Genomic DNA, 27276 nt, shown 5'->3' on the forward strand with positions numbered 1-27276 from the left:
AAATGTACCACCCCGGCAACTTTGTTATTTTTAGAACGGGAGATGCCGATCTGCTTTTTAAACTAGCTCTGCAGTAATAATACGCAATCGCTAAGGACTTTTTCGCCGTCTTTAATCCGAAGACAAAACGCAGTCGCATATGAACTGTGCACTCAACTACAGCATTTATTCATCTAATGTTGTGTCAATATTCTACTTGAATTATAAAAAATAACTAATCGTTCTCTTTAGTTTTGCGTTATCTCTGTGACGTACTGTTTGCTGGGAAACTTAACCTGGCCCCGTCTCGCATATCGCTGTATACGCTTTAAGCTGGGCCCCGTCTCGCAAATCGCAATTGAGGACGCGCAAAGGGAGACGGGAACCACTTATCCAAGAAGCGCAACTCTTGTCACAACAAACAAGATGGAGGCGGTGGCAGCCTATGAATTCTCAGCAACTCAACCCGACGAACTTTCGTTTCCGAAAGGAGTCACACTGAAGGTATTTAACAATACGGTACACATATGCATCGTGACACGTAGCTACATAAGAACATGGCATATAAAAGTGACATATTTCTGTTTGTAACTGAAATAGATCGTGTAATTCACTTCCTCTTCCTGGACCTGTCAGTGTCAGTGAGACTGAGTCAGTTGACTACGTCTACTGTCCACTTCATACAGTGGTATCATACGTCAGTTGCAGAATGAGTCATCTCTTGAATGGACTCTATGGCTACAGAAATATTTAAAACTTCATAATTTCATCTTGGAGACATTTATGGGTTCGGTAATATGTTTGGTGTACTAGGATACATAGCCGGTAGCCTTACCCCCTGTCAAATGTCATTCTCTGTTAAAATCTTCAAGGAGATTATAAAACCGATAAGAGTTTTGAGAAAAGATAACTTTTGATAAAAATGCAGCTTTCCTGTGAACACTCATGTACAAACTGACAGGGTTAAAGTGATCTCCACACATCGGAATGTATGAAAGACTGCCTATTAAAACACAGTATATTGATCTCTATTTCAGATTTTGATATCGTTATTACTGCAGTGAAAATGCATTTCCTGTTATGTAAGGAATAGCTATTTAGGTACATAGATTGAGATAACATCTCTAATTGTCTCATAAAACTAGCTGGAATTAGAAATCAGCTGTTCACAATCACACTCACACATTTTACTCCATTGGTCATGATGACAGCTTGTTGTAGGTGTTGTTGTTGTCATTATGTTTACTTCATTTTATTTACAGTCCGCTTGGCTGAAAAGCGGACAGATGGATTGCAATCTGAGTCGAAAACTAATAAACATAACATACTCAATGAAATGCTGATCATAATCAAAACGTAAGACCAACTCAGAGGTAATTGCAGAATTTGTGTCCTTAAAAAAAAAACAGTGCTAACAAACTCTCATTAAAATACTGGCACAGTTCACTATTTGTTATGAGGAAGGAGTGCAGAGAAAGGGACAGTTATGTGTTTGAGAAGCACATGCACAAGTGCTGACAAAGTTGCTATTAGTAGTTAAACATTGATTACATGATGCCATTTAGAAAGTGGTCAAATATGTCAAATGCAACATATGTCATATTTTGGATTTCACTTTCTTAGTAAAGTACAAACTCTAGTACTTTGTTTGGTTGAGTCCCATCCGGGATTCGAACCCGCACCCTCAGAGTCAGGCACTTAATCGCCAGCACACAAAGTCAGCCGCCTAGCCCGCAAGCTGACACGACTCACTCAGTGAAGATAGCAAGTAACACGAAAACATGGTACGTTACTTCTAGTGCTCGTGCTTACGGACAAGACATGAAATGTGTGTTGCATTGGAAACCACCAGACGACAGAGCATTCTAACAATATATTATTTGTAAAAGATGAGGTGATATTTATTGACGGAGTTACAGTTTTGATAATCTACTGATACCGATATGCAATAATGTCCATGATCATCTTTTGCGCTATTACCCCGGAAAACACGTTACAGCATGGTAAAAGTATCATGCATGTGTATCTCCTGGTCAAGGGAGCTAACTCTTGACTCTCACCAGTCCAATTCGGATTCTTCGTAATTCGGACACAAAAGTCGGTTCCAGTCTAGTCCGAATTAGACAGCTTCCACTGTATTAAGTACATTTTGAGCAGCTGTTCCTCACTCATCTGAATCCATTTTGGTTTTAAATTCTGACACTACTGTATATTTTTATGCATACTTAAAAAGTGCTATAGGCCTATTATCCAAGAAGTTATTCAGTAGCATCAGAAACACTAGTCATTGTAGTTGACAATAAAATATTTACCCCTTGTAAAATAAATCCATCAGTCAGTATTGTGAGTCTTTTCATATACATGTATTTATTGATTCATTTCTTACAAAAAATTAACACAAATTGAAGTTGTTAATATAAACACTGTCATTTACAGAGATTTGTCTCAACAAACAACATATAATTCTGACCTGCCAAGAGGATAATTACATGTGTTTCTAGTTTTGATATCAATATATTGAAAATATTTCGCATTACAGACAATATTTTGTCCAACTTTAACTTTGTTTTCTGATTTTCATTACACAATGTTATAAAAAAGTTTAGGTTACGTAGGTTTGTTAGGAATCAACAAAGAAAATGTGTTTAAAATTAAATATGTTTTTGATGACCTAATTCGAATTTAACCCCATATTATTCAATATATGTATTATAAATATATGTATTTTTTTAGTTATTGAATTAAAGAATTTGGAAAGTGACCTTGAATATGTACTTATCCTAGTAGTACTGCTGCTTCTGTGTCTGAAATATTATATTTAATAAATGAATATTTTAATATTATTCCCTTTTATTAAAAAGTAGCAATAAAACCATTTTAGTTTATACCCAAAATTCAGGATCATTAAAATGCAGCAGAAATTTGCAGTGCTTTATGCATTAATTATCCATACTGTGATTTTACATTTCATGCATCACAAACAGTTACAGACATCAAAAAGTAGATTTTAGTTATGCCCATGTATATCGTATTTTAAAATTTAATGTCTATGTGTAGATGATTGACATAGTTCGTCCGTTACTGTTATCTTACAATTACGTGACCATTTCTCACTTCTCTCTCGACCTGCTAAATATTTGTGTTGTCAAAAATCTCAATCCCATCTTGTATGACCTGATGAAATTTACGTAACATGACTTTCAGTGTTTCTCATTTCGCGCATCCCATCAGCTCCTCGCCGCAGTGAGTTACATGAATGCAGCCACATCGACCGTAATACTAAAGCATTTTGAGTACATATACAATAAAAATACACCGCAGTTTCAAATGTTTGATATTGAGACATCTAGTGCCAAACTTAAATTACCGATTGCAAAACGTCAACAAACTGACAAATCATGACGATCAGCTGGTTCCAGCACCTCGCTTCGAACTGCAATTTCTCGATACATTCTAGCAATATAAGCAGTCATGACTATCCAAGGTGTTTCATAGAAAATCGGAGTAAATATTTCAGGACATAACATAAGCTAGATCGTCTTAAAAGGGGAAAGACATACGGTTCATACACCAGCATGAACGTTCCCAGTGAAGGTGAAGGCTATACTGGTTTACTGTTTCTAAGTGTAAGACATATGACTCATATCACGCATACAACATGCTCTGTCAGTTTAAGGTTGGACTGTCCGGATCAGTGCACCTAGCGGATTAGTGAAGGGAAGATAAATTCAAAAACATCACCCATTTTGAAGCGATCAGCCGTTTGGCCTCCACATACATTCAAGGTCATTTGAATAACCCATGTTGTATGTTACGTGACAGATTTAATGGGCTGTACAGTTTCCTCATCCTGGCAAATCTGCCCACATGGTTTTGCTTGCTTTTGCTGTTAACCAAAATTCGGCAAATTTATCTTAAGGGTAATAATGACCTGTACATCACAGTCCCCATCTTTTCTATCAAATGGACTGCAAGTAATGACAATGGTGGAAAAACTGTCTTACTATCAATCACTGGAACAGTTTAGAGGCAGAATGTCACACATTTCTTTGCAACGTTTTTGGGCTATTTTATTTATATTCTGGCATATGCACTCACTTTAGCTTCCACTGGTGCAATATAATACTTATTATCTTTATGACTTGCCTGAAATCAGTAATTGAAACTTAAAGGCGAACAGCTTCCAAGCAGAGAACACTTGCCATACATGGGATGTAAACAACTAGTCTGCACATACCAATAATGATCAGATATTCACAACTCTGACTCTCATTGATGATATGTACTGGTGGATGTAATGACGTGTTGTCAGTACAGTGAATAATATTGTGCTTCCTTCAAAACTCAGTGAAAATATTTTCTGCATCCATTCTCTTCATTTGTGTATACTGATCACATTTGTGTCATTAGTGTTGAGTGTATAAAGTTTAGTAAAAAGTTTAATTTCTGTAAATAATGATGCAGTGTACTATAAAGAACTGATTTTGTCAAGATGGAAGGTGATTCTAAACGATATTATAAATGAAAGAAACAATATGAAAACGAAATCTATCTTCACAGTCACAAGTATACAGTGAAAATGATCTATAGTGTATTGAATAATTGATGTCTTTGTTTCAGGAACATGCAGAACAACAGAAACTCATTGCCTGCATGTTAAGTCTCACCTGAATTTTCTCAGTCACTGAGGCCAAGTTGAAATCGAAAGTTGCAGTATATTGTCACTGAGCAGGGTTTTACATAGAATTTTATTAAAGGTAGAAGTCATGGTGATTTGCAATGAACGTTTTTCTAAATGTATTTTCTGCATTTACATGTCTTTAAAGTATTTTGTCAAAGAAATAATTCCAACATTAATTCTAAATATAGCAAGGGGTGTGTACATTTCATGATATTATTCTCTGTCAAAAGTATTGCGATGCTGTGCATGGTTACATGTGTTTATACATGTGTATTAACAAATCAGTTCATTCCTAACAGGCTAAAATATAATGGAGAGGGGAAATAGACTGGTGATTTTATTTACCCTAATTTAACTTCTTGCAACAACTTCAAGCTTTGTGGTATGCTCATTTCATAGAAATAATGTGTCATATTTAGCTAGCCAAAAATACTTTTTGAGGATTTGTTTGAAATTGTTGTGTCTAATACATGGGATTTATACGTTATCTTCATTATTGCTAAAATGGATAGAATTATTATACAATGGACCATTATCAAGCCTGTTATTAGGTGATGTCATAAGTAGCTCAGCTGTTGAAGTTCAATCACCAATGGCTCGTTTGAACTTGGGTTCATTATTGACAATATATCTGGCTCACATTCGTCACATGTACCTGTGTCATTATGCACTTTCTTGTGCATAAGACTAAGCTATTTTTTTATAGTGTTACAAGATGATAATGGTAAGCTCATTTGGGCATCAGGTTAGACACTTTTTTCAACTGGATTTTCTCATGCGTGGATTTCTCAAGAGGCTGGAAATGAATGGGTTTTTTTACAATGTTTATAAGCAATGTCTTCAGTACCCTTTCTTCCAAGTATGATCTATGTCAATAAATATTTCAAGTTTTTTAGAGCACTATTCTTCATATTATGAATCCATAAGGTTAATCATTAGTACAGGCGTTTTACCAAAAATAATAGGTTTTCATGATTTTACAATTCACTAATTACATAAATCCAATAGAATTTTTACTGAGCATGATGAATCCATCTGTAAAAATTGTAATACAGGTAATGCTGAAAGTGAATTGCATGTAATATTTGTGTGTACCAAGTATTTAGATTTCCAAAGTAAGTATCTATCATTTGTATCAGCCCCTGTACGAGATAAACAATTATTGTCCAGTCTGTTAAATTCTAAAAATATTCATGTTATCAAATCTGTTGCAATTTTTTAAAACATAGTTTCAATGCAAGATATGTCACCATCACCACATGCATTTAAGTGTATCAAGTGTGTTTGTACTATAGGCCTGTAGGCTCGAAATACTCAGTAAGCTGAATCTGAAGCTGAAGATCACTATGACTGCTGCCATATAGCTTGAATATTGCTGAGTGTGGCATATGGAAACAAAAAAAAACACAGTCATGTTCCATGGCAACTTTAAGTTACAACACTCTATCACACAGACCATTGAGGTTCTTAATACAAGCATTTACAATCCTTACTTCTTTGAAAATTGATGAATGGGCTTGGATTTATCATGTCTACTAAACCATGTGGCACGGGAAAACACATGAGGTGAAAAAAAAACCCTGTCATTTGTTCAAAATTAACATCTTCATAGTTTTTATTGTCTTGTTCAGAGGTATTTTTAGTCTCTCATATAGACCCTGAAGCAAATATATCCAAGAAAGCCCTCGCAAGTCTAGAGAATGTGGCAAGTCTAAATTTTCACAGGTTTTTAGTCTCTGTCACTATGATCTTTTTTCAGTACAATTTCAGAGACTAGTTGCCAGTCTAAGGTATTTTAAGATTGTATTCAAAATTGACAGATTAAGAGGAAGTAGAGTGTGTACTTGTCAGTTTCACTGCATGATGTATAGAGATTGTAGACTATGACACTATCTGGAATGTGGATTTTGTTTAGTGGTGTGAGGCTCTTCAGTTCCAAGTACATGTATGTGAGACAACTTGTTCACATGGTTCAGATTCATGATGCTGCTGCCAGTAGATTAGTTTCCTTCTCATAATGCTGGTTGAAATGATACTCCTGGGGAAGAATGTAATTGACACTATGTCATGTTTATCTGTCAGATGACCTACGTATACTAACCAATATTATAGAAAACAGTAGTACTTGACTATATCAAAGAGAAATCTACTGTGTATCACAGGCTAGACAATAGAAAATTGACTACTGGCAACCTTTATCATGTTTATCATAGGGACCAAAATTAACACAATCTTCAGTACCAGGGTTTTGCCTCGACTTACATTGTTACAAACATAGGGGTCCCTCTCTGCTTTTTAATAATTGTCCCCGGTCGCAACATGAAGCGGGGAACTAAGTATTCATAGGCGTACATGCGTCAAGATTCTTGTTAATGCAATATCCCATGAACTATTCTACCCAATACCTTCAGCCTACATTGGCAGATTACGCAGACACCAGTCAGTTTTGGTGACCTTGATCTTATTTTCAGGGTCACCATGACTCTTTGGCCACGTTTCAGAATCTTGTTGATGCGACATCTCATAATATCAATCTCAAAAAGACATAATACTTTTTTCAGATACAGCCATTGGTATACAAAAACACCTTGATACTTTGAATGCTTATTGTATAAAATGGAAATTGCAAGTTAATTTGCAAAAAAAACTAATATTGTGGTGTTTAGGAAACATGGTGGTCTACGAAAATATGAAAAATGGTACTTTGGAAACGACTTAGTTAAAATAGTTCCACAGAATAAATATCTTGGTGTCCTGTTTACATATAATCTAAACATGCAAAAATCTGTACAAAGTGTCTGTATTAAGGGTAAAGCTGCGCTATATGAGCTACTGAGGTCAATGAAACAGCTAGGCAATCTATCTTACGAGCTGTATATTTAAATATTCGATACGAAGATAAAACCTATTTGTGTGTACGGCGCAGAATTGTGGGGCTACCAGGAGTTTCATGTTTTAGAACGAATACAAATAACAGCCTGCAAAAGATTCTTGGGAGTTACAAATAATACACCAAATGCAATGGTTACTGGTGATTGTGGCAGACTCCCAGTCCATGTAGAAACGTTTACTAGATGCATTAGATATTGGTTATCACTACTCCACATGTCAGATAATAGACTTCCCAAAAAAGCTTACAATATGATATTTTGTTTAGATATACAGAAAAGAGTTAGCTGGGTATCATTTATTAGAGAATCACAATTCAACCTGGGTCTTGGATATGCATGGATATATCAAGAGGTTGGCCATTGCCAATTTTTTTTTAATTTGATAAAGATGAGGTTTACAGATGTCTCCATACAAGAGTGGCATTCAGTTTTAACCGATAGTACTAGGTACGACAATTATTCTTTATATAAACACAATATGTTCCCAGACAAATATGTTACAAATTTTCAACTTTCAGCAATGAGGCGATACTTAGCTTTACTAAGAACTGGAGGTGCCCAATTACACTAGAAATTTACAGGTAGATATACTACGTAGAAATAATATGCCTAAAGAGGATAGGATTTGTAAACTTTGCAACTTAAATGAAAAGGAAGGTGAATTCCATGTTATTTTAAAATGCCCACTGTATAATGAAATAAGACAACAATATATTCCTCAGAAATACACTTATGTCTGATTGTAAAAGTGAAACTGTGTGGAACTTATGTAAATTTTGTAAACATACCATTTCTATTAGATACGAAAAGATGAAAGAGCAAATGTAAACTATATATGCCAAATGTGTTATATTTCCGCTACCAATGTATATATGTATGACACTATGTTTATTTGTACGTGGGCCTGTAGCCGTGAATACATTAAACTGAATTGAATTTGTGTGCACTGGACACACTTGTGTGTCACATAGCACTACGGGTTACAAGTAACTATTTAGGAGGAAACAACCATCGTGATAGTCTATTGCAACATACTATTGTGATAGTCCACTGTGACCAACTTTTGTAAAAGTTTTTTTCTCCTTGAATTGTCTCATTTGAAGTCATTTTCCCGTATGAATGTATAGTTTATTCAAAATAAACACAATCTAAAGTAGTTTCAGTTTCTTTTTATGAACTGACAAGAAACTCAATTCAAGTAAACCGTTAAAACATGAACTTATAAGGTAAACAGAGGTAACAGGGTTGGATAAGTCTAAATCAAAGTGAACAAATCTGGTATTTTGTGTATTTTGAGCTGCATATTTATCAACAGAAGTCAATCACTGAACTATAAATAATCACATGTGATTTTGATGTATCAATAGTTTTTAATTTCTGCCATGGATTCATTGCTATCAGAGACTCAACAATTGCCATACATCAATAGTACGAGTCATTGCTACAACACTATGTAAAACCATGCTAGGCCTACGATTGTTGTCAGTCAGAGGTAAACTACAGGAATGTGTGTTAAGATAAAAGGTATCATGATGGGTCAAGATATAAGATATCATTGTGTAACTGGGCCTTGATTTTGTGTGTACTTACTTTTGACCTAATTACAAGTACAGTTCCACTATATTCTGTTTTGGTTTAGGTAAGGGAGGAGGGAATTAATGGTTTAACTTAATCTGTTGGTGCTATTAGGTAGCACAGACCAAGAGCAAGCTCTTTCATTGTCTGTCATCAGCTCTCTTCCATCTGGTTTAAATATTCCTGTCAAAGCCCTTTGTGTAACTACCTTTTCTATACCAGCACAGTGTGTTGTCAGTAGAACTTTCTGTACCTTTCTGGTTGCACACATCATATATCAAATATGCAGCGGCATAACCTAAATTCATGGATAACCTTAATTCGTGGATGGCAGAAATTATTATGCCAGCTCGTAAATTAAGTTTTGACTGATGTCATGAAGTGGTACTTTTGGTGTACATACAATGCCACGCCTCGCTGACAAAAAAGTTTGGAATCTCTGCATTGCTATGATTTTCCAACATTGAGATACATAGCCCCAGATCACTAATACCACCATTGCCAATTTTCCTTATTACAAAATGTCAAGTAAAGAAGATACCGGGAGCTCCAACCTTCACACTTCTCGTCATCTGTTTTCCTTGGTGTCAATACTTACTGCAGTGAGCTTCCATACATAGTGATACAAAGTAACCAGGTATGTAATCCACGAAACAAGGTGACGTCACATTTTGTGGGCACATAAAATTGTGATGAATGTGTGATGATTGCAAGTGGCTGTAAACAAACATTTCATTCACGAGTGGAATATCTGGCATTTTCAGTTTGCTGAATGAATGATTAAAATAATCAGTGCATATATGAAATGAAATCATGCATTTAAAATATAAATTCTGATGCACTTCTGTGATATCCATGAATGAAGGTTACATGAGTGTATATTGCATCATATGCATTTTAAAGTGGCTTTGAAAACAAGTCTACATCACAATGTTTTCCTGATTTCCTGCCCAGTATGAAACCTACAAACACTGACTGAAGGCCTTAACATTAAGAATATGTATCATTTGAAATGGATTTCATAATTTCATGTTTCAGAATTCTAAATCTACCCTTATCCAAGATCCCTGACCTTAAATGCTTTTAATTAATGCAATTAGACCAACATTGTTGAGATCCAATTCACATAAACTAGTTCTTAAAAAGATAACACATACAAAATGAAAAATAAAAAAGTATAATATGTCATAAAATAAAAAACACCAACACCACCCTAATCACCACCCTTCCACAACCCCCAACTTATCATGAACTAACTGTATGCTATACCCTACTATATGATAGAAATCAGAATGGCTGTGGCCATGTTGTCTAGGAACAGCATGTTGATTTCAGATCAGGATTTTATTGCACTATGCCAAGACTCATAAGTCCAGGCACATTATAATGCCATTGTCCTTACGTAGTTTAGCAAGAGTGCAAAATCAATTTTATAGTCACTACTCCCATGTCAGTGGAAGATGCATGTTTTGAAGACTACTCAGCATTGTTGTACTTGTGTTTCAGATTCTCAACACAGACGACTCTCAGTGGTACAAGGCCGAGTTAGAGGGGCAGCAAGGCTACATTCCTTCAAACTACATACACTTCGATAAGCCAGCGTAAGTACAAAACCATGTCATATATTTATCAAATAACGTATGTTTTGAATTGATAAGTGAGTATGATTTTTATGCGACTTTTACTTTTAGGATTGTTATAGCAATATAGGGTGCACCTGAAATGGGCTTCACACATTGTACCCATGTGGGAAATCGAACTTGGGTGTTTGGTGTGAAAAGCAAATGCTTTAAAGAACGAATAAGCTCACATTTTTTTAAACTCTTTTAACCATTGCGTATGAAAGACTTGTGTTTAGTCTTAAGCGGAACACTTTTTTTCTTAAAAAACGTGAAGTTAATTAATACCAAGTGATTAAAAGTTGCCAAAAAACTGCCTCTTTTCCACTCGCCCACCAACGAAACCACAGACAGGTTACGTAACTCTGTTACCAGAGCCCTCAGTGACATCACATGAAGAAGAATTTGCAGTTAGTTGTATATGAAATGTGTTACAAGCTTGTCATTTTGTTGATTTCTTGAAGTCAAGAAAGACATGCAGAATCGTTACGTTGCCATCAAATGCTCCCAGGTGTCGGATGATGGTGTCCCCATGCACAGATTTCTACGGGACCACTCAGTTCGTGCTAAATATGTTGTTTGTGAGTGCAAAGCGAGAATTTTCAGTGTCATGTTATAAGCAATGTCATTCAAAATGCTATTGTCTATCAATCAAATACATATTTTGCTACCAGTAGAAAGTTGTTTAGATTTTGTAAACAGCATTTATTCTCAGACTGATGGATCTTTGCAACAGGGTGCTGCCATTTTTTAAAATCATGGCGTCATGGTCTAAACTCAGTTTGAGAATCAGATAGAATATGGTTTGTTTTCATCAAGTTAAAAGATCACTTGTAGTTAAATGTTTCCTACTCGTAGTTAAATATGCTTTTATCCCCTTCCAAGCATTTAGCGCGAAGCAGGGGATATAGCATAAGGCTCTGTCCTACCATCCTTCCATCCATATGTACATACTAACTGGAATATCTTAAGAACCACTGTCTAGATTCTTTTCATATTTGGTACCTAGGTTCATAATAAGCTGCATGTTAAGCTTGTCAACAAGATACCTCAAGAACAGTTCTTTAGATTTTCTTCACATTCAGCTTCACGCTTCATCTAGGGAAGGTGCAGTAGATTTTGGTGACCTTCACTTAATGTTCAAGGTCATGGAGAGACTTTGATGATTTCAGCATGTTCACCTGCATGTTAAGCTTGTCAACAAGATACCTCAAGAACAGTTCTTTAGATTTTTTTTTTTTTTTTTTTTTTTATATTATCCATTCAACTCAGTAGACAGTTACACAAATAAATGATGCAACAGCACAAGTACACAATAAGACAAAAGTTCATATGGATAAAACTTATACATACTGGATATATGGCAGCAGTGGTGACCATTTTCTGTCAAATGGTAACATTTTATTATTCTTATTAGCAATAAACTTTTCAGTTTTGAAAATATCACCCAGTATTTTTAGAAATGCATCCAGTGATAACTTGGTGTTTTTAATACTTGATACATGAATGTATTTTTTACCAGCAAGAAGTATATGGTTCATTAAGTCAGTATTATTTCCACCAATTAAGACTGTATATTTTGTCAGGGTAAATGTTTCTGTTGTCTTATTGTCAATATATTCTTTCAGTTTCAACCAGAATGTTTTCACACATTCACATTCCCAATAAATATGTATCAAATTTTCAGACACTAAGTTACAAAAAGAGCAAAGTTCATCATCAACTAATTTCATTTTCAGTAATTCTTTTTTTGTGTATATAATATTATGAATAAATTTAAATTGAAAGTCAATCAATTTAGTATCTTTTGTGCATCTTCTATAATCTTTAAAAATATATTCCCATGGGATTACAGTGTCAAAGAGTTGTTGCCATTTTTCACATGTAGAAGGGAAAGTTTCAGTACTTATAAGCTTATCATAGAAATATCTTGACCTCTTTGGTGCTGAAAGTAAACATATCAGTGGTGTGCTGAGATAGTGATTATGAACAATCAATAGATTATTTCTAATAGTATCTTTCCATTTTCTTGGTATATTTGAAAGAACCTGGTAGTAATCAAGAACTGTGCCTTTGATTTTGTAAGTTTTCTTAAGTTCATTAAATGACAAAATACCTTGATCATTACACAAGTCTCTTATAGAGTGAATACCCTTAAAATACCAATGTCTTATAATAAAATTACTATTTTGGAATTGATGGTTGAACCAAAGGGGTTCAGATAAGATTTGATTAATATCTGTAAAATCAGTTTTATGTGTTCTATAAAATATTCCCCATGCTGCCAACACATCTTTCCAATAGGGATTAATTATTTTCACATAATTTTCAATGTGGGCTCCAAGCAGAAATATATCCTTGAATGGAAAGGTACTAGGGCTAGTGTTTTTATTTTGGAGATATTTATTTAATACTGACAGTTTTAATGAGTTAATGAATACCTCTACATTAACCATTCTTAGTCCCCCTTCTTCATATTTTCTAATAAGTGTTGCTCGCTTTATCTTATCGCGCTTATCATTCCAGATGAATTTATAAAATATATTGTTTAATTTATCAATGAATTCCTTTGGAGGATTTGGGAGTGAAGTGAATATATGCACTAATGATGACAGTGCTAAAGTTTTAATAACCGTTATTTTCCCTATTAATGTCAAATTTCTTTTTCTCCAATTCCCAAGAGTTCTATTAATAATTTCTAGTCTTTTTCTTGTATTAATTACCCAAAGGTTATTCAACTTAGGATTAAGCTTTATTCCTAGTACATCAAAATCCCCACTGTGCCAATCAAGCTTAAGATCCTGACATAACATCACGTTACTACCTGCCATTGAGCCTATCCATATTGCTTTAGTCTTCTCTACGTTTATTCTTAAACCAGACATTTTGTAGAAATTATTTAGGGTGTCAATTGCTATGCTTAAGCTTTCTTCACATCCATCAAGAAATAATTCAGTATCATCTGCATATTGTCCAATTTTATGTTCAGTATTATTCAACGTCATTCCTTTTATTGCACTGTTGTTACGGATCATTGTTCCTAAAATTTCTGCCACTAAAAGGAATATGTAGGGAGAGACCGGGTCGCCTTGTCTACAGCCCCTTTCATTGTGAAAAAACTGAGATAGATGACCATTTTGTATAACACAAGATGTAGGATCATTGATTAATATTTTGATCCATTTTTCCATATTAGGTCCAAAGCCAAATTTTCCTATTGTTAGAATTATAAATTCTTTAGAGACAGTGTCGAAAGCTTTTTCAAAGTCAATAAGTAACAACAGTCCCTTTTTACCCTGTAATTTTGCTTCAAACATAATATCATATACCAGTCTAATGTTCTCACTAATACATCTTCCAGGGATAAACCCTGTCTGAGTTTCATGAATTAGTGTATTCAAAGTTTTTTTAATTCTATTGGCTATACATGTACTGAGTATTTTATACACAGAATTTAGAAGGGAAATTGGGCGCCAGTTTTTTAACAACTGTCTATTTTTGTTAGCTTTTGGAATGCATGTGATGACGCCTCTTTTGATTGTTGGACTTAACATATTTTGCCTGAATGTTTCTGATATATATCTACAAACCCAAATATGGAGATCTTTCCAGAAAAATTTAAAGAATTCTATTGGGAAACCATCTATTCCTGGGCTTTTGTTATTTTTCATTGATTTAACAGCTTGTGTTATCTCATCTATTGTAATGTCACCCTCAAGAGTTTCAGCTTCAACAGTTGTTAGTTTTGGTGTAATAATATCATTGAATATCTCAATATATTTACTTGCTATTGTACCACCTGATGCATATAAATTTTCATAAAATTTTCTCTGCTCATATAAAATAGCCTTACCATCTGATATTACTTCTCCTTTATCATTAATGACACTATTCATAAGCTTACTGGTATAATTTCTGTTTTCGAGATGACAGAAATATTTGGTTGTTTTTTCTCCTTCCTCGTACCACTGAATTCTATTTCTTATTTGTATACCTCTTATTTCAGCTTCTTTTAATTTTTCAAATTCTAGTTTACATTTGGATAGTTCAGCAAGTTTAGTTTCACACACTGTTTGGAAATTTTCTCTGATTTCTTCTTCCATTGCAGAGACTGTTTTTTCTAAATTTTTCATTTTTTCAGTCTTGATTTTTTTTAGGTAGGAAGAGAATGATATTGTTTTCCCCCTCACTTTCATCAAAAATGTTTCTAAAAACAATGTGTCACTTATTTTAAGTTGTAATTTTGAGTCCTCAGTATGACCTAGTTCATCCTCAGTGCAGTTACAGTATTCTAATTTTGTTTCAAGAAGCATGTCCTTGACCATATTTACATAATCTTGATTATATAGTAATGATGTATTTAATTTCCAGTATCCACCACCCCGTTCCTTATGAAGTTCACTGGAAAAGGACATAGTAATTGCCGAATGATCAGATTTATATCCTGGAAGTATGGAACAGTCACTTGTCATGTTTGCTAAATCTTGTGAAACTAAAAAGAAATCAAGTCTGGACTGTTGTTTCGGGGTTTTTTTCCACCATGTGTACTTTTTAACATCGTAATTTCTCTCCCTCCAAATGTCTATCAAATCATACTTTTCTATATTATCTAACAATACCTTTCTTGCTTTTGGATTATTAATATGTTTATAATTTTCTAAGTCAGTGGAAGGATTAAGAACTAAGTTCCAGTCTCCACATATCACAAGAGATTCATTTTCAAATTCGTCCATATTGTGAAATAAGGCATGATAAAATTCGGGTGCATCTTGATTAGGACCATACATATTAGTCAGTGTGATTCTTATTCCTTCTATAGTTACATCTGCTATTATATAGTTTCCATTGGTGTCAGTCTTGAATTTGTGGATATTTACTTCCAAATTATTGTTAAATAGGATAGCAACCCCTCTTGCATTTGATTTATATGGTGCTATAATGCTTTGAAGACCCCATTCATTTCTCATAGTAATATCATCCTCTTTGGCTATATGAATATCTTGTAGGCATATAACTGAAAACTTTCTTTTACGCCAAAGGTTCATTATTTCTTTTCGTTTTCTCTTTTCTGCCAGGCCTCTACAATTGGCTGAAGCTATTCTAATCTTATCACCCATATTGATTCATAATGCGCACACTGTTACTATATCTCAACTGTCTACTGAAATGGATGTTTTTATATTTTTTAGTGAAAACAAGATTATAAAAGACATTAGAAAACATAAAACACAAAGAAAAAGTGTGACCACAAGTCAAATCCATCCTGTACTATATAATAGACAATAAAAAAAAAAGGCCACTGTATCAATGTGTCTAGGTAACACTTACCATGTCTTCTGTTGAGAAACACATAGAGGAGAGAAATACACAAGAGGTGTCCAAAAACTAGGTCAGATAAGGGAGGCTACTCCACTTCTGCTCAGTTGAATAACCATATCCGACGAATTTCACATGAAAATATGTTTCAAAACACAAGAATTACAGCCAACGATAATATTATGTTCTTATGTACATAAAAACAATCATATATAAATATATATCACAAACTCAGTTCTTTAGATTTTCTTCACATTCAGCTTCACGCTTCATCTAGGGAAGGTGCAGTAGATTTTGGTGACCTTCACGTGATGTTCAAGGTCATGGAAAGACTTTGATGATTTCAGCATGTTCGCCTGCATGTTAAGCTTGTCAACATGATATCTCAAGAACTGCTCTCTGGATTTTCTTATTCATCATCACACTTCATCTTTGGAAGGTGCATTCAACTTCATCTTAAACTACTACCTTCATTTTCATTACTTTTTAAGTTGAATTTGATAATTTGTGGCAGGGGATTATGTCGCCTTTGTGACAATGCTTGATGAATAATGACCGGATAGATTTTGTATGACACCACAACAGAATGATTTGTATCCATTATAACGATAAGCGACAAGTTGTATCTCGGAAAATAAGTAAAGCAGGTGACCAAAGTCAATGGCAGTAGATTGTGAAAACATAAAGCTTTCATTTTTCAAAACAATTGTCAAATTTGCAGGTTTAGACAAACCTATAAACAAGATAATCTACCCCCTGAAATGTAGATGAATATCACAGCAACCCATATAGGTATACCTCATATTATGTTACAGAGATCGGCCCCTATGATTGGTCAAAATTTTGTTAGCAGGAGAGGAATGTGCATTGTTGTCAAAAAGGTCAATTCATGGTAATTATATGTCGAAATTAGTAGTTTTAAAACCAGTGTTTCATTTATATCGATGTCAATAAGTGATATATGTATTTGTACCCCCCTTGAGTATATGTGATCTTTATCCATTAGACAAACCCACAGCCCCCTGTAGAATTGATTCGTGCCCACTGGGGGATGTGTGGTAGCCTAGGGAATAAAGCGTTAGCTTGTCACGTTGAAGGCCTGTGCTCAATTCCCCATATGGATACAATGTGTGAAGCCTGTTGCTGGTGTCTCCCTGTCATTATAGTGCTGGAATATTGCTAACAGTGGTGTAAAACAAATCCACTCACTTTAGTATCCACTAAACTGTGTTGAGTGTGTGAACTGTTACTTCAGATGGTACAAGGGCAAGATTCTCCGTTCAGCCGCAGAGGAGATGCTGTTAGGTGGTGGTTTTCAACCTGATGGAGCCTTTCTTGTCCGCAAAAGTGAATCAGATGACAATGGACACTCACTTTCTGTCAAGTAAGTTTCAATTACAATGTGTTGGAATATATCTGATATATACCATTAAAAATAAAGTAGGGGATACTCCATATTGCCAGCTTACCAATAGCCAATACCAATGCATTTGAGAAAAAGTAATATATGTCCAGAGGAAACATTTCCAAAGAGTGGAATACATTGTCACATTTGACTTAATTTCTCTTCGTCATCTGTTTTCCACATTGGCTTCATCATCTGCATTTTATCAATCTTGTAAATCCAATATCCCCGACATTTTCGTAATGGTAAATTAAGGTAGCAGCGTTATCAAGATCCAAGTTAGGGAGAGTGTCTCAACCTGTGAAGATGAATTGATCTTGAGCAAACCCTGCTAAACACTAACAGGATCAGGGGGTCGGGCTTTGTAACATGTATGATGCATGGTATCATATCAAATTTTGCTGAGATTAATCCTCGTGATGTCAATCACTGGATTGTGAGGACCAGACAAGATTAGTTACAGATAGGCATCATATAGCTGAAATCTTGATTGCATTAAACAAACAAACAATAAGCGTAGGGATTCAGAGGTGAAATGAGACTCGTGGGTTTAAGATGTTAAGAGTTTTGTCCCTTTATAGCAAAAGCTTTGATCTTTTTGTGGGAATTACAGTGAAGTACAACCCTTCATAAATCCTTGTTTTGCTATTATGATGTCTTTGTGAATGTTTTTTGTTCAAAATTTCATTTAATCATTTTCAGATATGGAAGTGGTGTTCAACATTTCAAGATCCTACAGGATCAGTCAGGAAAATACCATCTGTGGAACATGAAGTTTGACTCGATAAATCAGCTTGTTGCACACCATCGAAATAAGTCTGTTTCAAGACTTGATACTCAACCAAAGATCCTGCTTTGTGACATGACATCCGCACAAGGAGGGGTTGTGGTGAGTACAACTACTTTGGGTGATGTATTTGGGTGCTTCCTGACGATCCTCATGTATAGTGTAATGAGTGTTACATAGGGCTGGGACGATGCACAATGTCGCAATACGATATGTATCACGATATTTTACCTGGGATGTGATACACATCACGATACATATACCCAGATGTGGTTTCAGACCACTAACACTTACAGCAACTTTCATATTGCTGGCATTGTCAATCACAACACAGTTTATGCTTTGGTCTCAAATGGTGTTCCAGTTTGACGCTGTTTCACACAGACCTGACCCCAGTTTTTGCCCAGTATGAGACCCTGGCACATGTACAATTTCCAAGACTTTGCTTTTGAGCTTCCATTCATGTGAAATAAAGTGGGCTGTTGTGGTTATGTATGACTTGGCATCACTAGATGTCCAGCCATCAGTGATAAGAGCAACTGAAACAGCATCATTTATTTGTTACTGAACGTCCTCCTTCACTTCTTTATAAAATGATGGTTTAATCTGTTCTGCAGAGTATTTCCTTGAAGGAATCTTGTACCTGGGATCCATTTGCTCTAGCAGTCTTAGTACATGATTATGCCTGTGTGTTTTGTGATAGTTTGTGCATGTACTGATAACTTATTTCAAGATTTTTGGTAATGAAATCAGTGAGATTTGGTTGAGTATGACCTGGGCCTGGCTGATTTTCTTCCGACCTGGAAACATTTGTTACGCTACTCATGTTTGAAGTAGGTGCACTCAAATCAACATTATGATGGCGTTGAAGGTGAAAAGTCATATTGGTTGTGTTACCTGTGTGCCGAAGTTCAGCGTAACATTCCCTGCATATAACAGTATTCTTCACAGAATGAAGTACACCCCCAGGTTTTCGATTCCCTTTAAAACCAAAATATTTCCACGCACGCGACTTATAAGTTGCAGGAGGGTCTACAATTTCCGACTTCGCTTGAGCCATGAGTGGAGAGGTTGCCATTTTGGCGAGACGAACACCGTAATGAAGTATACGCAATTTTGATTGGTTACAAATGAGGGTTCATACAATCAAAAGGACGGTTGTCTTATACTGAGTGGGAATGGCTGAATATTACCAAACAGAGTGCTAGATTAACGTGAGCTGTAGTCAAACAGTTAAACTTGCATATTTTTTAACATAATATTGTTTGGAAAAAGATGTTGTGTATCATTTTGTATTGATGCTCTAGGTGATGACACGATAGCTATATCAAACTTAAAAGTATCATGATGCATCTGTGCAATCATCCCAGCCCTAGTGTTACTAAAATGGCATGGTGGCCTGTTAGTAATGTGTTCTGCAACTTGCTTACATTTCTGCTGTATAATGTAGGGAGTGGGACAAGTACTATATGATGGCTGTGGTACCCTGGTGCTGTTTTGTTGTTTTAGTACACTTGTCACTACATTTTGGGCCATTATTCTCAGGCCTGTGTCTTTCACCAAAGCATTATAAGAGCTTTTGTAATATTACGAAAAGTGCTGTCTGAAGTAATCCTGTGATATAAACAGTGTTCTTGTATACTCTCTCAGTTCTATTCAGTCTTAAAAGTTAGAGAATTTTATTCTCCAATTTGAATTGGGTTTTGGGTGAACATATGGGTGTTTTTTGTTCATAATGATAGATTCTAGATAAATACAAATAGGTTTTGAGCTTCATTTGTCAGTCTTTTTGTGGGGACAAGTGCTGTGGATGCAACAATGACATTTTACTTACATCATTCAATGACTGATGTGTTCATTAGGTGATGCAAAATTAAAACCGAGAAGATACAAAGGATCCACAACATCAAACCTGTATCTATTCTGGATAACCATGTGTTGTTACCTATTGCTCAAATTCTTCTTGTGAATTGCCGAATATGCTGCAGGGGCAGGCCTCTATCCATTTTCATGACTTAGCAAGTCATTACAAAGTTGGGATCGCAGATGAAGAAGTCGACCATGTAGAAGTCGTTTCAGTTAAAGTGAACAGACTTTAATTTGGCAAGACAACATGCCTCTTGCAGAAGCAGACATTTTGCAACCTGAAGTTCCAGTTACCAGTAAGTCGATGCAGCACACCTTCATGATGAAATCAGCATCTCTGGCAACCATGACAGATTTTCAGGGGTTTTCAGCCTCCTGTAATGCAGATGTCAGGTTCCGGAGTCAATATCAGCATATCTTCATCGCGATTGCAGGAAGTCACACTTGAATCCGCAGGAACAACGTCAGCAATTGTCAAGTCCCAGAGTCAACATCAGCGTAGCTTTGTCACAGTTACAGGAAGTCACACATGAAGCCACAGCAGCACCGCTGTCATCAGGACATCGCAGTCATCAGGTATGAGAGTGGACACTAGAACACTTCATCTGCAGTGCATCAGTCAACTCTGGGCCTTAATGAAGCAGTCTACAGCAGAGATGCAGGCGATGATGGAGCATCAGTTTGAGAGAGAAAGGACTGCATAGCAGAATTCTACAATGAACTTGTTCCTGCGAGATCTACATCCTTGTCTGCTACATTACAGATGGAGATGTCCATGAATGTTCGTGTTCAAGAAAGATTCTCGCCGTGAAAGGCTTAGTCGCCATGGAGGGTAAACATTACACAGGGTCCTCCTCACATTCCATGACGCTACGTGTGGGAGCCCTCATCGTTCAAGAAGACCAAGCAGTAGAGTCCTCATCGAGATATAGCCACCTCACTTCAGACCCACAGAGCTCACAGATACAGATCAGAAGAGAAGAGATAAGAAGAAAAAAGCATTTGCGAATGGAGCATTCACGAAAGAAGGATTCACGAGGAATGGTTTCACAAAGACACAGTTGAACAGACTTGGAAACATCTGACAGGACATTTACAGATAAAGAAGGGCAGCTACATGTTTTCAAAAGCAGAGGTCAGAAGAGGAAGAATGATGCATCTTCACTGCATATTGTTTTGTAACAACATTTTCATTACAGATGAAGCATGTACCCTTTTGGTATTACCTCACCTATCCATGTCTACATGAATATTCAGCTGATTGGAGCGTCCCGACAGCTACTAGCTTGGTGTAAACAGAATGGTATCTTACCAGAAGTTTATTGTTGAAGTCAGAGTTGGAACCGAAACAAGTTCTGTTATAAGTTAACAAACAACATCTTACAGTATATTTTAATTTGAATTTCAAGGCCCTTTGTGACCGACAAGTGATATCCAATTTTGCAGAAAATGCCTGCTTACTGTCAAGGAAATGATATGTAGATGTTGCAAGATTTTAGAGCCGTGGAATATGGTGCCAATTGAATCTACCCCAACATAGGTGCTGTCAGTATGGCTGGAATTGATAATTTAATATGTGAGTTTTCACTGTCTTTGGTGATCCATTAGTTTTGGCTGTTTTCGATGAGTTTTGTCCTGACTCATGATGTCAAACCCTCCCAGCCTCCCCACTAGAAGGCACTTCGGATGTCACAGCAGGTCCAAGCATCGTGCATATTTACAGGTCATGTGACTGTTTTGGCAGAAAGTATGCAAGGGAGGCAACTCATGGGTGAGTGTAATTTTACACCCTCTTCAATGGGAACTACGAGGGATCCAAGTGCTCCACTGTCATTCGCATAGAAGAAGGAGATAAGCATAATAAGCATGAGTCAGGATAACAAAAAATGTACACTGTTGATGTTGTGGATCCTATATATCTTCTTTTTTTGAGAGAGTGTAGTTTTACATCCACTTTGAAGGGATTCATATGTCCCTTTGTCTTCTGCATAGAAGGAAACAAGCATAATAAGCATGAGTCAGGATAGGTATAAAATATCAATTTTACTCAAAAAATTACATTTTGACAACCTCTATATGGTGCATATTTAGAACTATTTATAATGTTTTCAAGGAAAGAAGATTGTCTGTTTACAAATGTAGCCATGTGAATGTAATAAGGCAAATGTAAGATATGTAAATACTTATTAATTTGCTTCAAGAAACTGTTGTTACCCTAACTTTTCTGGACTTATAAGGCATCTTTTCCAAGAAACCTCTTTGGGAAACAGCATAGCCTGCCATCAAATTAGAGGGGTTAAATTAGTGGTTGAAGTATTTGCTCATCACAACGAAGACCCGGGTATTATTTACCATATGGGCACAATGTGTGAACCCCATTTCTGACACGACACATTGATATTGCTGGTATATTGCTAAAACAAGTATAAAACACTCCAACAATGAAAAATGTGTTTTATCCCCCTGGTATATAATGCGGGGGGATATAGTCAACACTTCGTCTGTCAGTCCATCCGTCCATCCATCTGTAGTCATTTTGTTTCCGGAACATAACTCAAAAAATGTTCAATATTTTTAGATCAAACTTGATAGATATAATAATCTGAACCTATAGTTGTGCCCTTTGCTATATACTGATTTTCCGCATTATTATTTTTTTTTGTTTTTCCATGAAACGTTTTGGTGTTAGTCGAATGGTGGGGTGGGCTTCGTTTCTCAAGAACCGTTCAATATTTTTCTGCAAAACTTGGTAGATATATCAGTCAGAACCTATAGTGGTGCCTTTGCTATTTACAGATTTTTGTGATTTATTATTTTCTTGGTTTCAATGGAAACATATCGGACTCAAAATGGAGGGATGGCCTTCATTTCCGGAGCAGAACTCAATAAGCGTTCAATATTTTTCTGCAAAACCTGGTAGATATGTGTGGCAGACCCTAAAATGGTACCTTTTGCTATTTACAGGTTTTTGTGATTTCGTTTTTTGGGTTTGTTTTTTTTGTTTTCATGGAAATGTTTCAGACATAGTGTCAAAAGTGAGAGGTGTGTTTCGTTTCAAAAACTTTTTAATATCTGTCAGCAAAGCTTAGTAGATATATGTGGCAGATTCCAAAGTGCTGCCTTTTGCTATTTACAGATTTTTGTGATTTATTATTTTCTCGGTTTCCATGGAAATGATTCAGACTTAGTTTCAAAATGGAGCGAACTCAAAAACCGTTCATTTTTTTTCTGCAAAACTTGGTAGATATATCAGTCAGAACCTAAAGTGGTGCCTTTTGCTATTTACAGGTTTTTGTGATTTATTATTTTCTCGGTTTCCATGGAAAAGTTTTGGACTTTGTCTCAAAAGTGAGAGGTGTATTTTGTTTCCAGAGCACAACTCAAACTTCCTAATATTTGTCAGCAAAACTTGGCAGATATGTTTTGAAACCCCAACATGGTACCTTTTGCTATTTACAGGTCTTTTTGATTTATCATTTTCCCAGTTTCCATGGCAACAATTATGACAATTATGTCTCAAAATGATGTCTTTCAACAGATCTTGGCATATATATGAGACAGATCTTAAAGTAGTGCCTTTTGCTGTTTCAAATATATTGCATTTATATTTAGCATGATTTCCATGGAAACGATTCATACTTAGTCTAAAAAATCATCAAGTAACTGTCAGATGATTTGTCCTTTCAAATATGTGGGGGCCAGGGGCTTATGTCATCTTCTGATGACTCTCGTTTGAAAGGCCTTAATAATATGTTTCACATTTCCAGTGCAAGTGTCGTGCTGCATACAACTTTGATCCAAGCGATGACGATGAGCTCAGTTTCAGCAGAGGGGATATTCTGAATATACTGGAGAAAGTGGACGACAACTGGTGGCGTGGTGAACTCAAAGGCAGAGAGGGACTGGTGCCAGTCAACTACGTGAAAGAGCTGTGATAGACTCTGTTAAAAGACTTCTATTGTGGGCAACAGCTCTTGGTATCTGTTGTGTCAGGAAACCCAAACATTCAATTGCATAAATGTATTTGTGAAAGATGGTCACCAGTAAATCCAAACCTACTAAAGGGTTTAGTTTAAGTTTTCTCATTTTAGTATCTCTTTTTTATTGTTTTCTATGAAGCTTACATTGATTTAATTTTATGTTCTTTGCAGAAAACGTAACCGTAGCCCCTTTTTTATTCAGAATATTTATTATTCAGTTTCAAAATACATACAGGAATCTGCATTTGTTGTTTCTCAGTGGTTATTTAGCTCATTTGATCAGGTTGCAGCTTAGCTACTGTAAATGCAAATAAGCAGCATATTTTCATATTTTTTGTGAAGAGGTCCTTGTCTAGAACATTTCTGGTGTCTCCTGCGATGATATTGCTGGAATATAGCTAAAAACTGCATAAAACCATACTCACTCATTTAATCTGTAATGTTGCAAATATCCAAAACTTTGTATTGGTGACACCCCCTTAAAGTCATTGCCACCACCCGTTAATTATGAATTGTCCATGAGTGGCATATTTTTACAAGATCTGTGCTGGAAAATGACTTATGTGTTGCTTGTTGATGTTGAGTTGTTATTTTACAATTACAGAGGATGAAAAGTGAAACACTTGTCATAAGAGGCAACTAACTGGATAGAGTGGTCATACTTGCTGACTTAGTTGACACATGTCATTGTATCTCAGCAACTAATTCATGGTGATCTGTGAACAACTGAGTCTGTCACAGAATGTCCAGTGATTAATATCATGAGCATCGATCTACTCACACAGTTAGAATATGATAACATTGATATTCTTGTGCCTGACCATCCTGTCCTGTTAAGTTGTTCTTGATCATCAATTTTAATCTGGATCTCTATGGGAGACCATCCTGTTAGTCATTATGGGTTTGTGAGGCCAGATTTAATCTGGATATCCATGGGAGAATGTCCTCTGTATTCTAAAGTGTTGGTCCATATAGGACTGATAATGTTGGCTTGGGTTTCTGGACAAACAAGATCACACTTTAATGGGGCCATCAAAAGAATGATTTATCTTTAGTCACTTTGTTAGTGTATAAAAAGCATATGAAAGTGAAAAGTTCAGTATCCCTGAAGATCAGAATTAGGGTCAGATGTAATCAGACAGGAAGTTGAGCTCTGTCTCTTTATATCATTAGTGGACACATGTGGCTCAGAAGTTTAGGTGCCACAATTTGCTGTGCAGTGTTGTGGTTCCTTGGCTCAGATTTGAATCTCGGTTCATCTAAATTATCCATATGTTTGCTTCTAGGCTTCATCTGAGGGATTAACACCTGACACCTGCACTAACACTGGTGTACTGACTTAAAGATGACATAAAATGATGTTGAAAAGGCTTTAAACTTAATTCACTCACTCAATAGTGTTGGTTAGAAGTTGGACAGTAAGCAATTGGTAACTGTAGAATCATTTCATAGACTAAATGTTTTCATGTGAAGAAATAGAACAAACAGTAAATGATGGCTCTGAAATCTCTGATAATTGTTAGGAATACCATATATTTAGCTCTTTATCGCATGTACATTCCTAATCTCTGCTCAAGGATGCATTTCTGTGAAATGTTGCCAATGTTTGATGATGTCAAGCCTTAATGAAAGCCTGCATCAATTCCTGTGGAAATTGACACTATTTTCACCTTTCACATGTGAAAACAAACAACCCTGACTCTTATGAATGACTCATTGCTGTATTTACGTACAGTGTATACTGAACAGAAAAAGAAATGCAATTTTAAAAAAAAATGAAATCGCATAAAAGTAAGCATTTATGTTTGTTTATTCTATTTAAAAACTTGACAAAAAGACAGAGTTGTGTTTCCTTTGCTGTTCAGTATATTTAGGCATTGTCAAAGTATATATTGAGGTCTTGAGGTAACTCCAGAAAGTCAAATTAGCCTCATTCAGTTCATGAATTCATGGGGCAGTAGAGAAGCCTAGTAACTAAAGCATTTGCTTGTCACGCCAAAGACCTGGGTGCAATTCCCCACATCCGCACAATGTGTGAAACTCATTTCTCGTGTGCCCCCAACAGTGATATTGCTTGAATATTGCTAGAAGTGGCGTAAAACTAAACTCACTCACTCTTGAATTCAGTAAGAACCAAACTAGTGTTTGATATGATTGAGGCAGCACTTGCAGGAATCATGGTTGCAATTGTTGGTAGAAAATGGCAACTGCAATCACAAACTGGTTGTATGTTTTCACATGGGTTGGAGAAAATACTGACAATGAATACAGCTGACGATGAAAGCAGTATATATATGATTCTTTGCCACAACATTCCAATCCAATACTGAAGACATATCATCTGTGATATAAATCAGTCCTGATACAGTGCATATATATATATATTTTGAATAATTGGTATTTTTAATCTTTGTGCACGGCATCAGACACAATATCAAAATATCCAGATTTCATGTGAATGAATTTTGAAACTCTGACAGTATTACAACATTCCAGCCAAACTCTTGTTTTCAAGCAACTAGTTTGTGAATGAAAGTGTCTCAAGTGAAGTTATCAGGATTTGATTTGATTTTTATTTTGAAGATGACCATATCATTCCGTTCAAATATTATGTCATTGCTTTATGATATTAAAGAATTACTACTGTCTATGAATTTGATGGTTCAAAGTAAAGCAGTCCAGCAAACATCAGTTGAAGTTAAATCATAGAAGTTTCCCTGAATTCTTGGCTAACTGAACAGCTAACTCAGCCAGTGGATGTCTTGGTGTAATATATTTTGTGGGATACGATGTATGAGGCCCATTTCTGGTGTCCCCTGATGGTGTCCCACATCACACAATTCTTGCTCATTCGCAAGCTGGTTTAATCCATTCAAACATTCATGACTTATTTTGTCAGTTACTATTCCAGTTTTAAGTTCTGATGGGACTTAGAGTCTTAGTGAGAAGACACCTTGAGAAAGAAGTGCCAAACAGATTGTTTACAATTTAGCTTGTTTAGTGCCATTGCCTGTCAGTACGGACTTGTGTGTATATAACTTAGTTGTCTCCCTTGTTGCATGTCGGGCTATAGTGCTACGATTTAGCCTGTATAATATTTATGCTGTCAGTATGCCTCCTGTATGTAGTTACTTTGTCAGTACATTGCATGCTGCGATACAGCTATATTCTATTACC

At 35.8% G+C, this 27276-nt stretch overlaps 1 protein-coding gene across 1 annotated transcript; it reads left to right on the forward strand.

Moving 5' to 3' along the window:
• Positions 1-380: 380 nt before the first annotated feature.
• LOC137284490 (sex muscle abnormal protein 5-like) lies at positions 381-25935 on the forward strand. The gene is made up of 5 exons (XM_067816314.1): positions 381-483; positions 10633-10727; positions 17317-17445; positions 18169-18355; positions 23887-25935. The coding sequence occupies exons 1-5, from the start codon at positions 406-408 to the stop codon at positions 24052-24054; spliced, it is 657 nt and encodes a 218-aa protein (XP_067672415.1). The 5' UTR covers positions 381-405; the 3' UTR covers positions 24055-25935.
• The last annotated feature ends 1341 nt before the right edge of the window (positions 25936-27276 follow it).

This window comes from Haliotis asinina, chromosome 5 (assembly GCF_037392515.1).
Source record: "Haliotis asinina isolate JCU_RB_2024 chromosome 5, JCU_Hal_asi_v2, whole genome shotgun sequence".
NCBI classification, from domain to species: Eukaryota; Metazoa; Mollusca; class Gastropoda; order Lepetellida; family Haliotidae; genus Haliotis; species Haliotis asinina.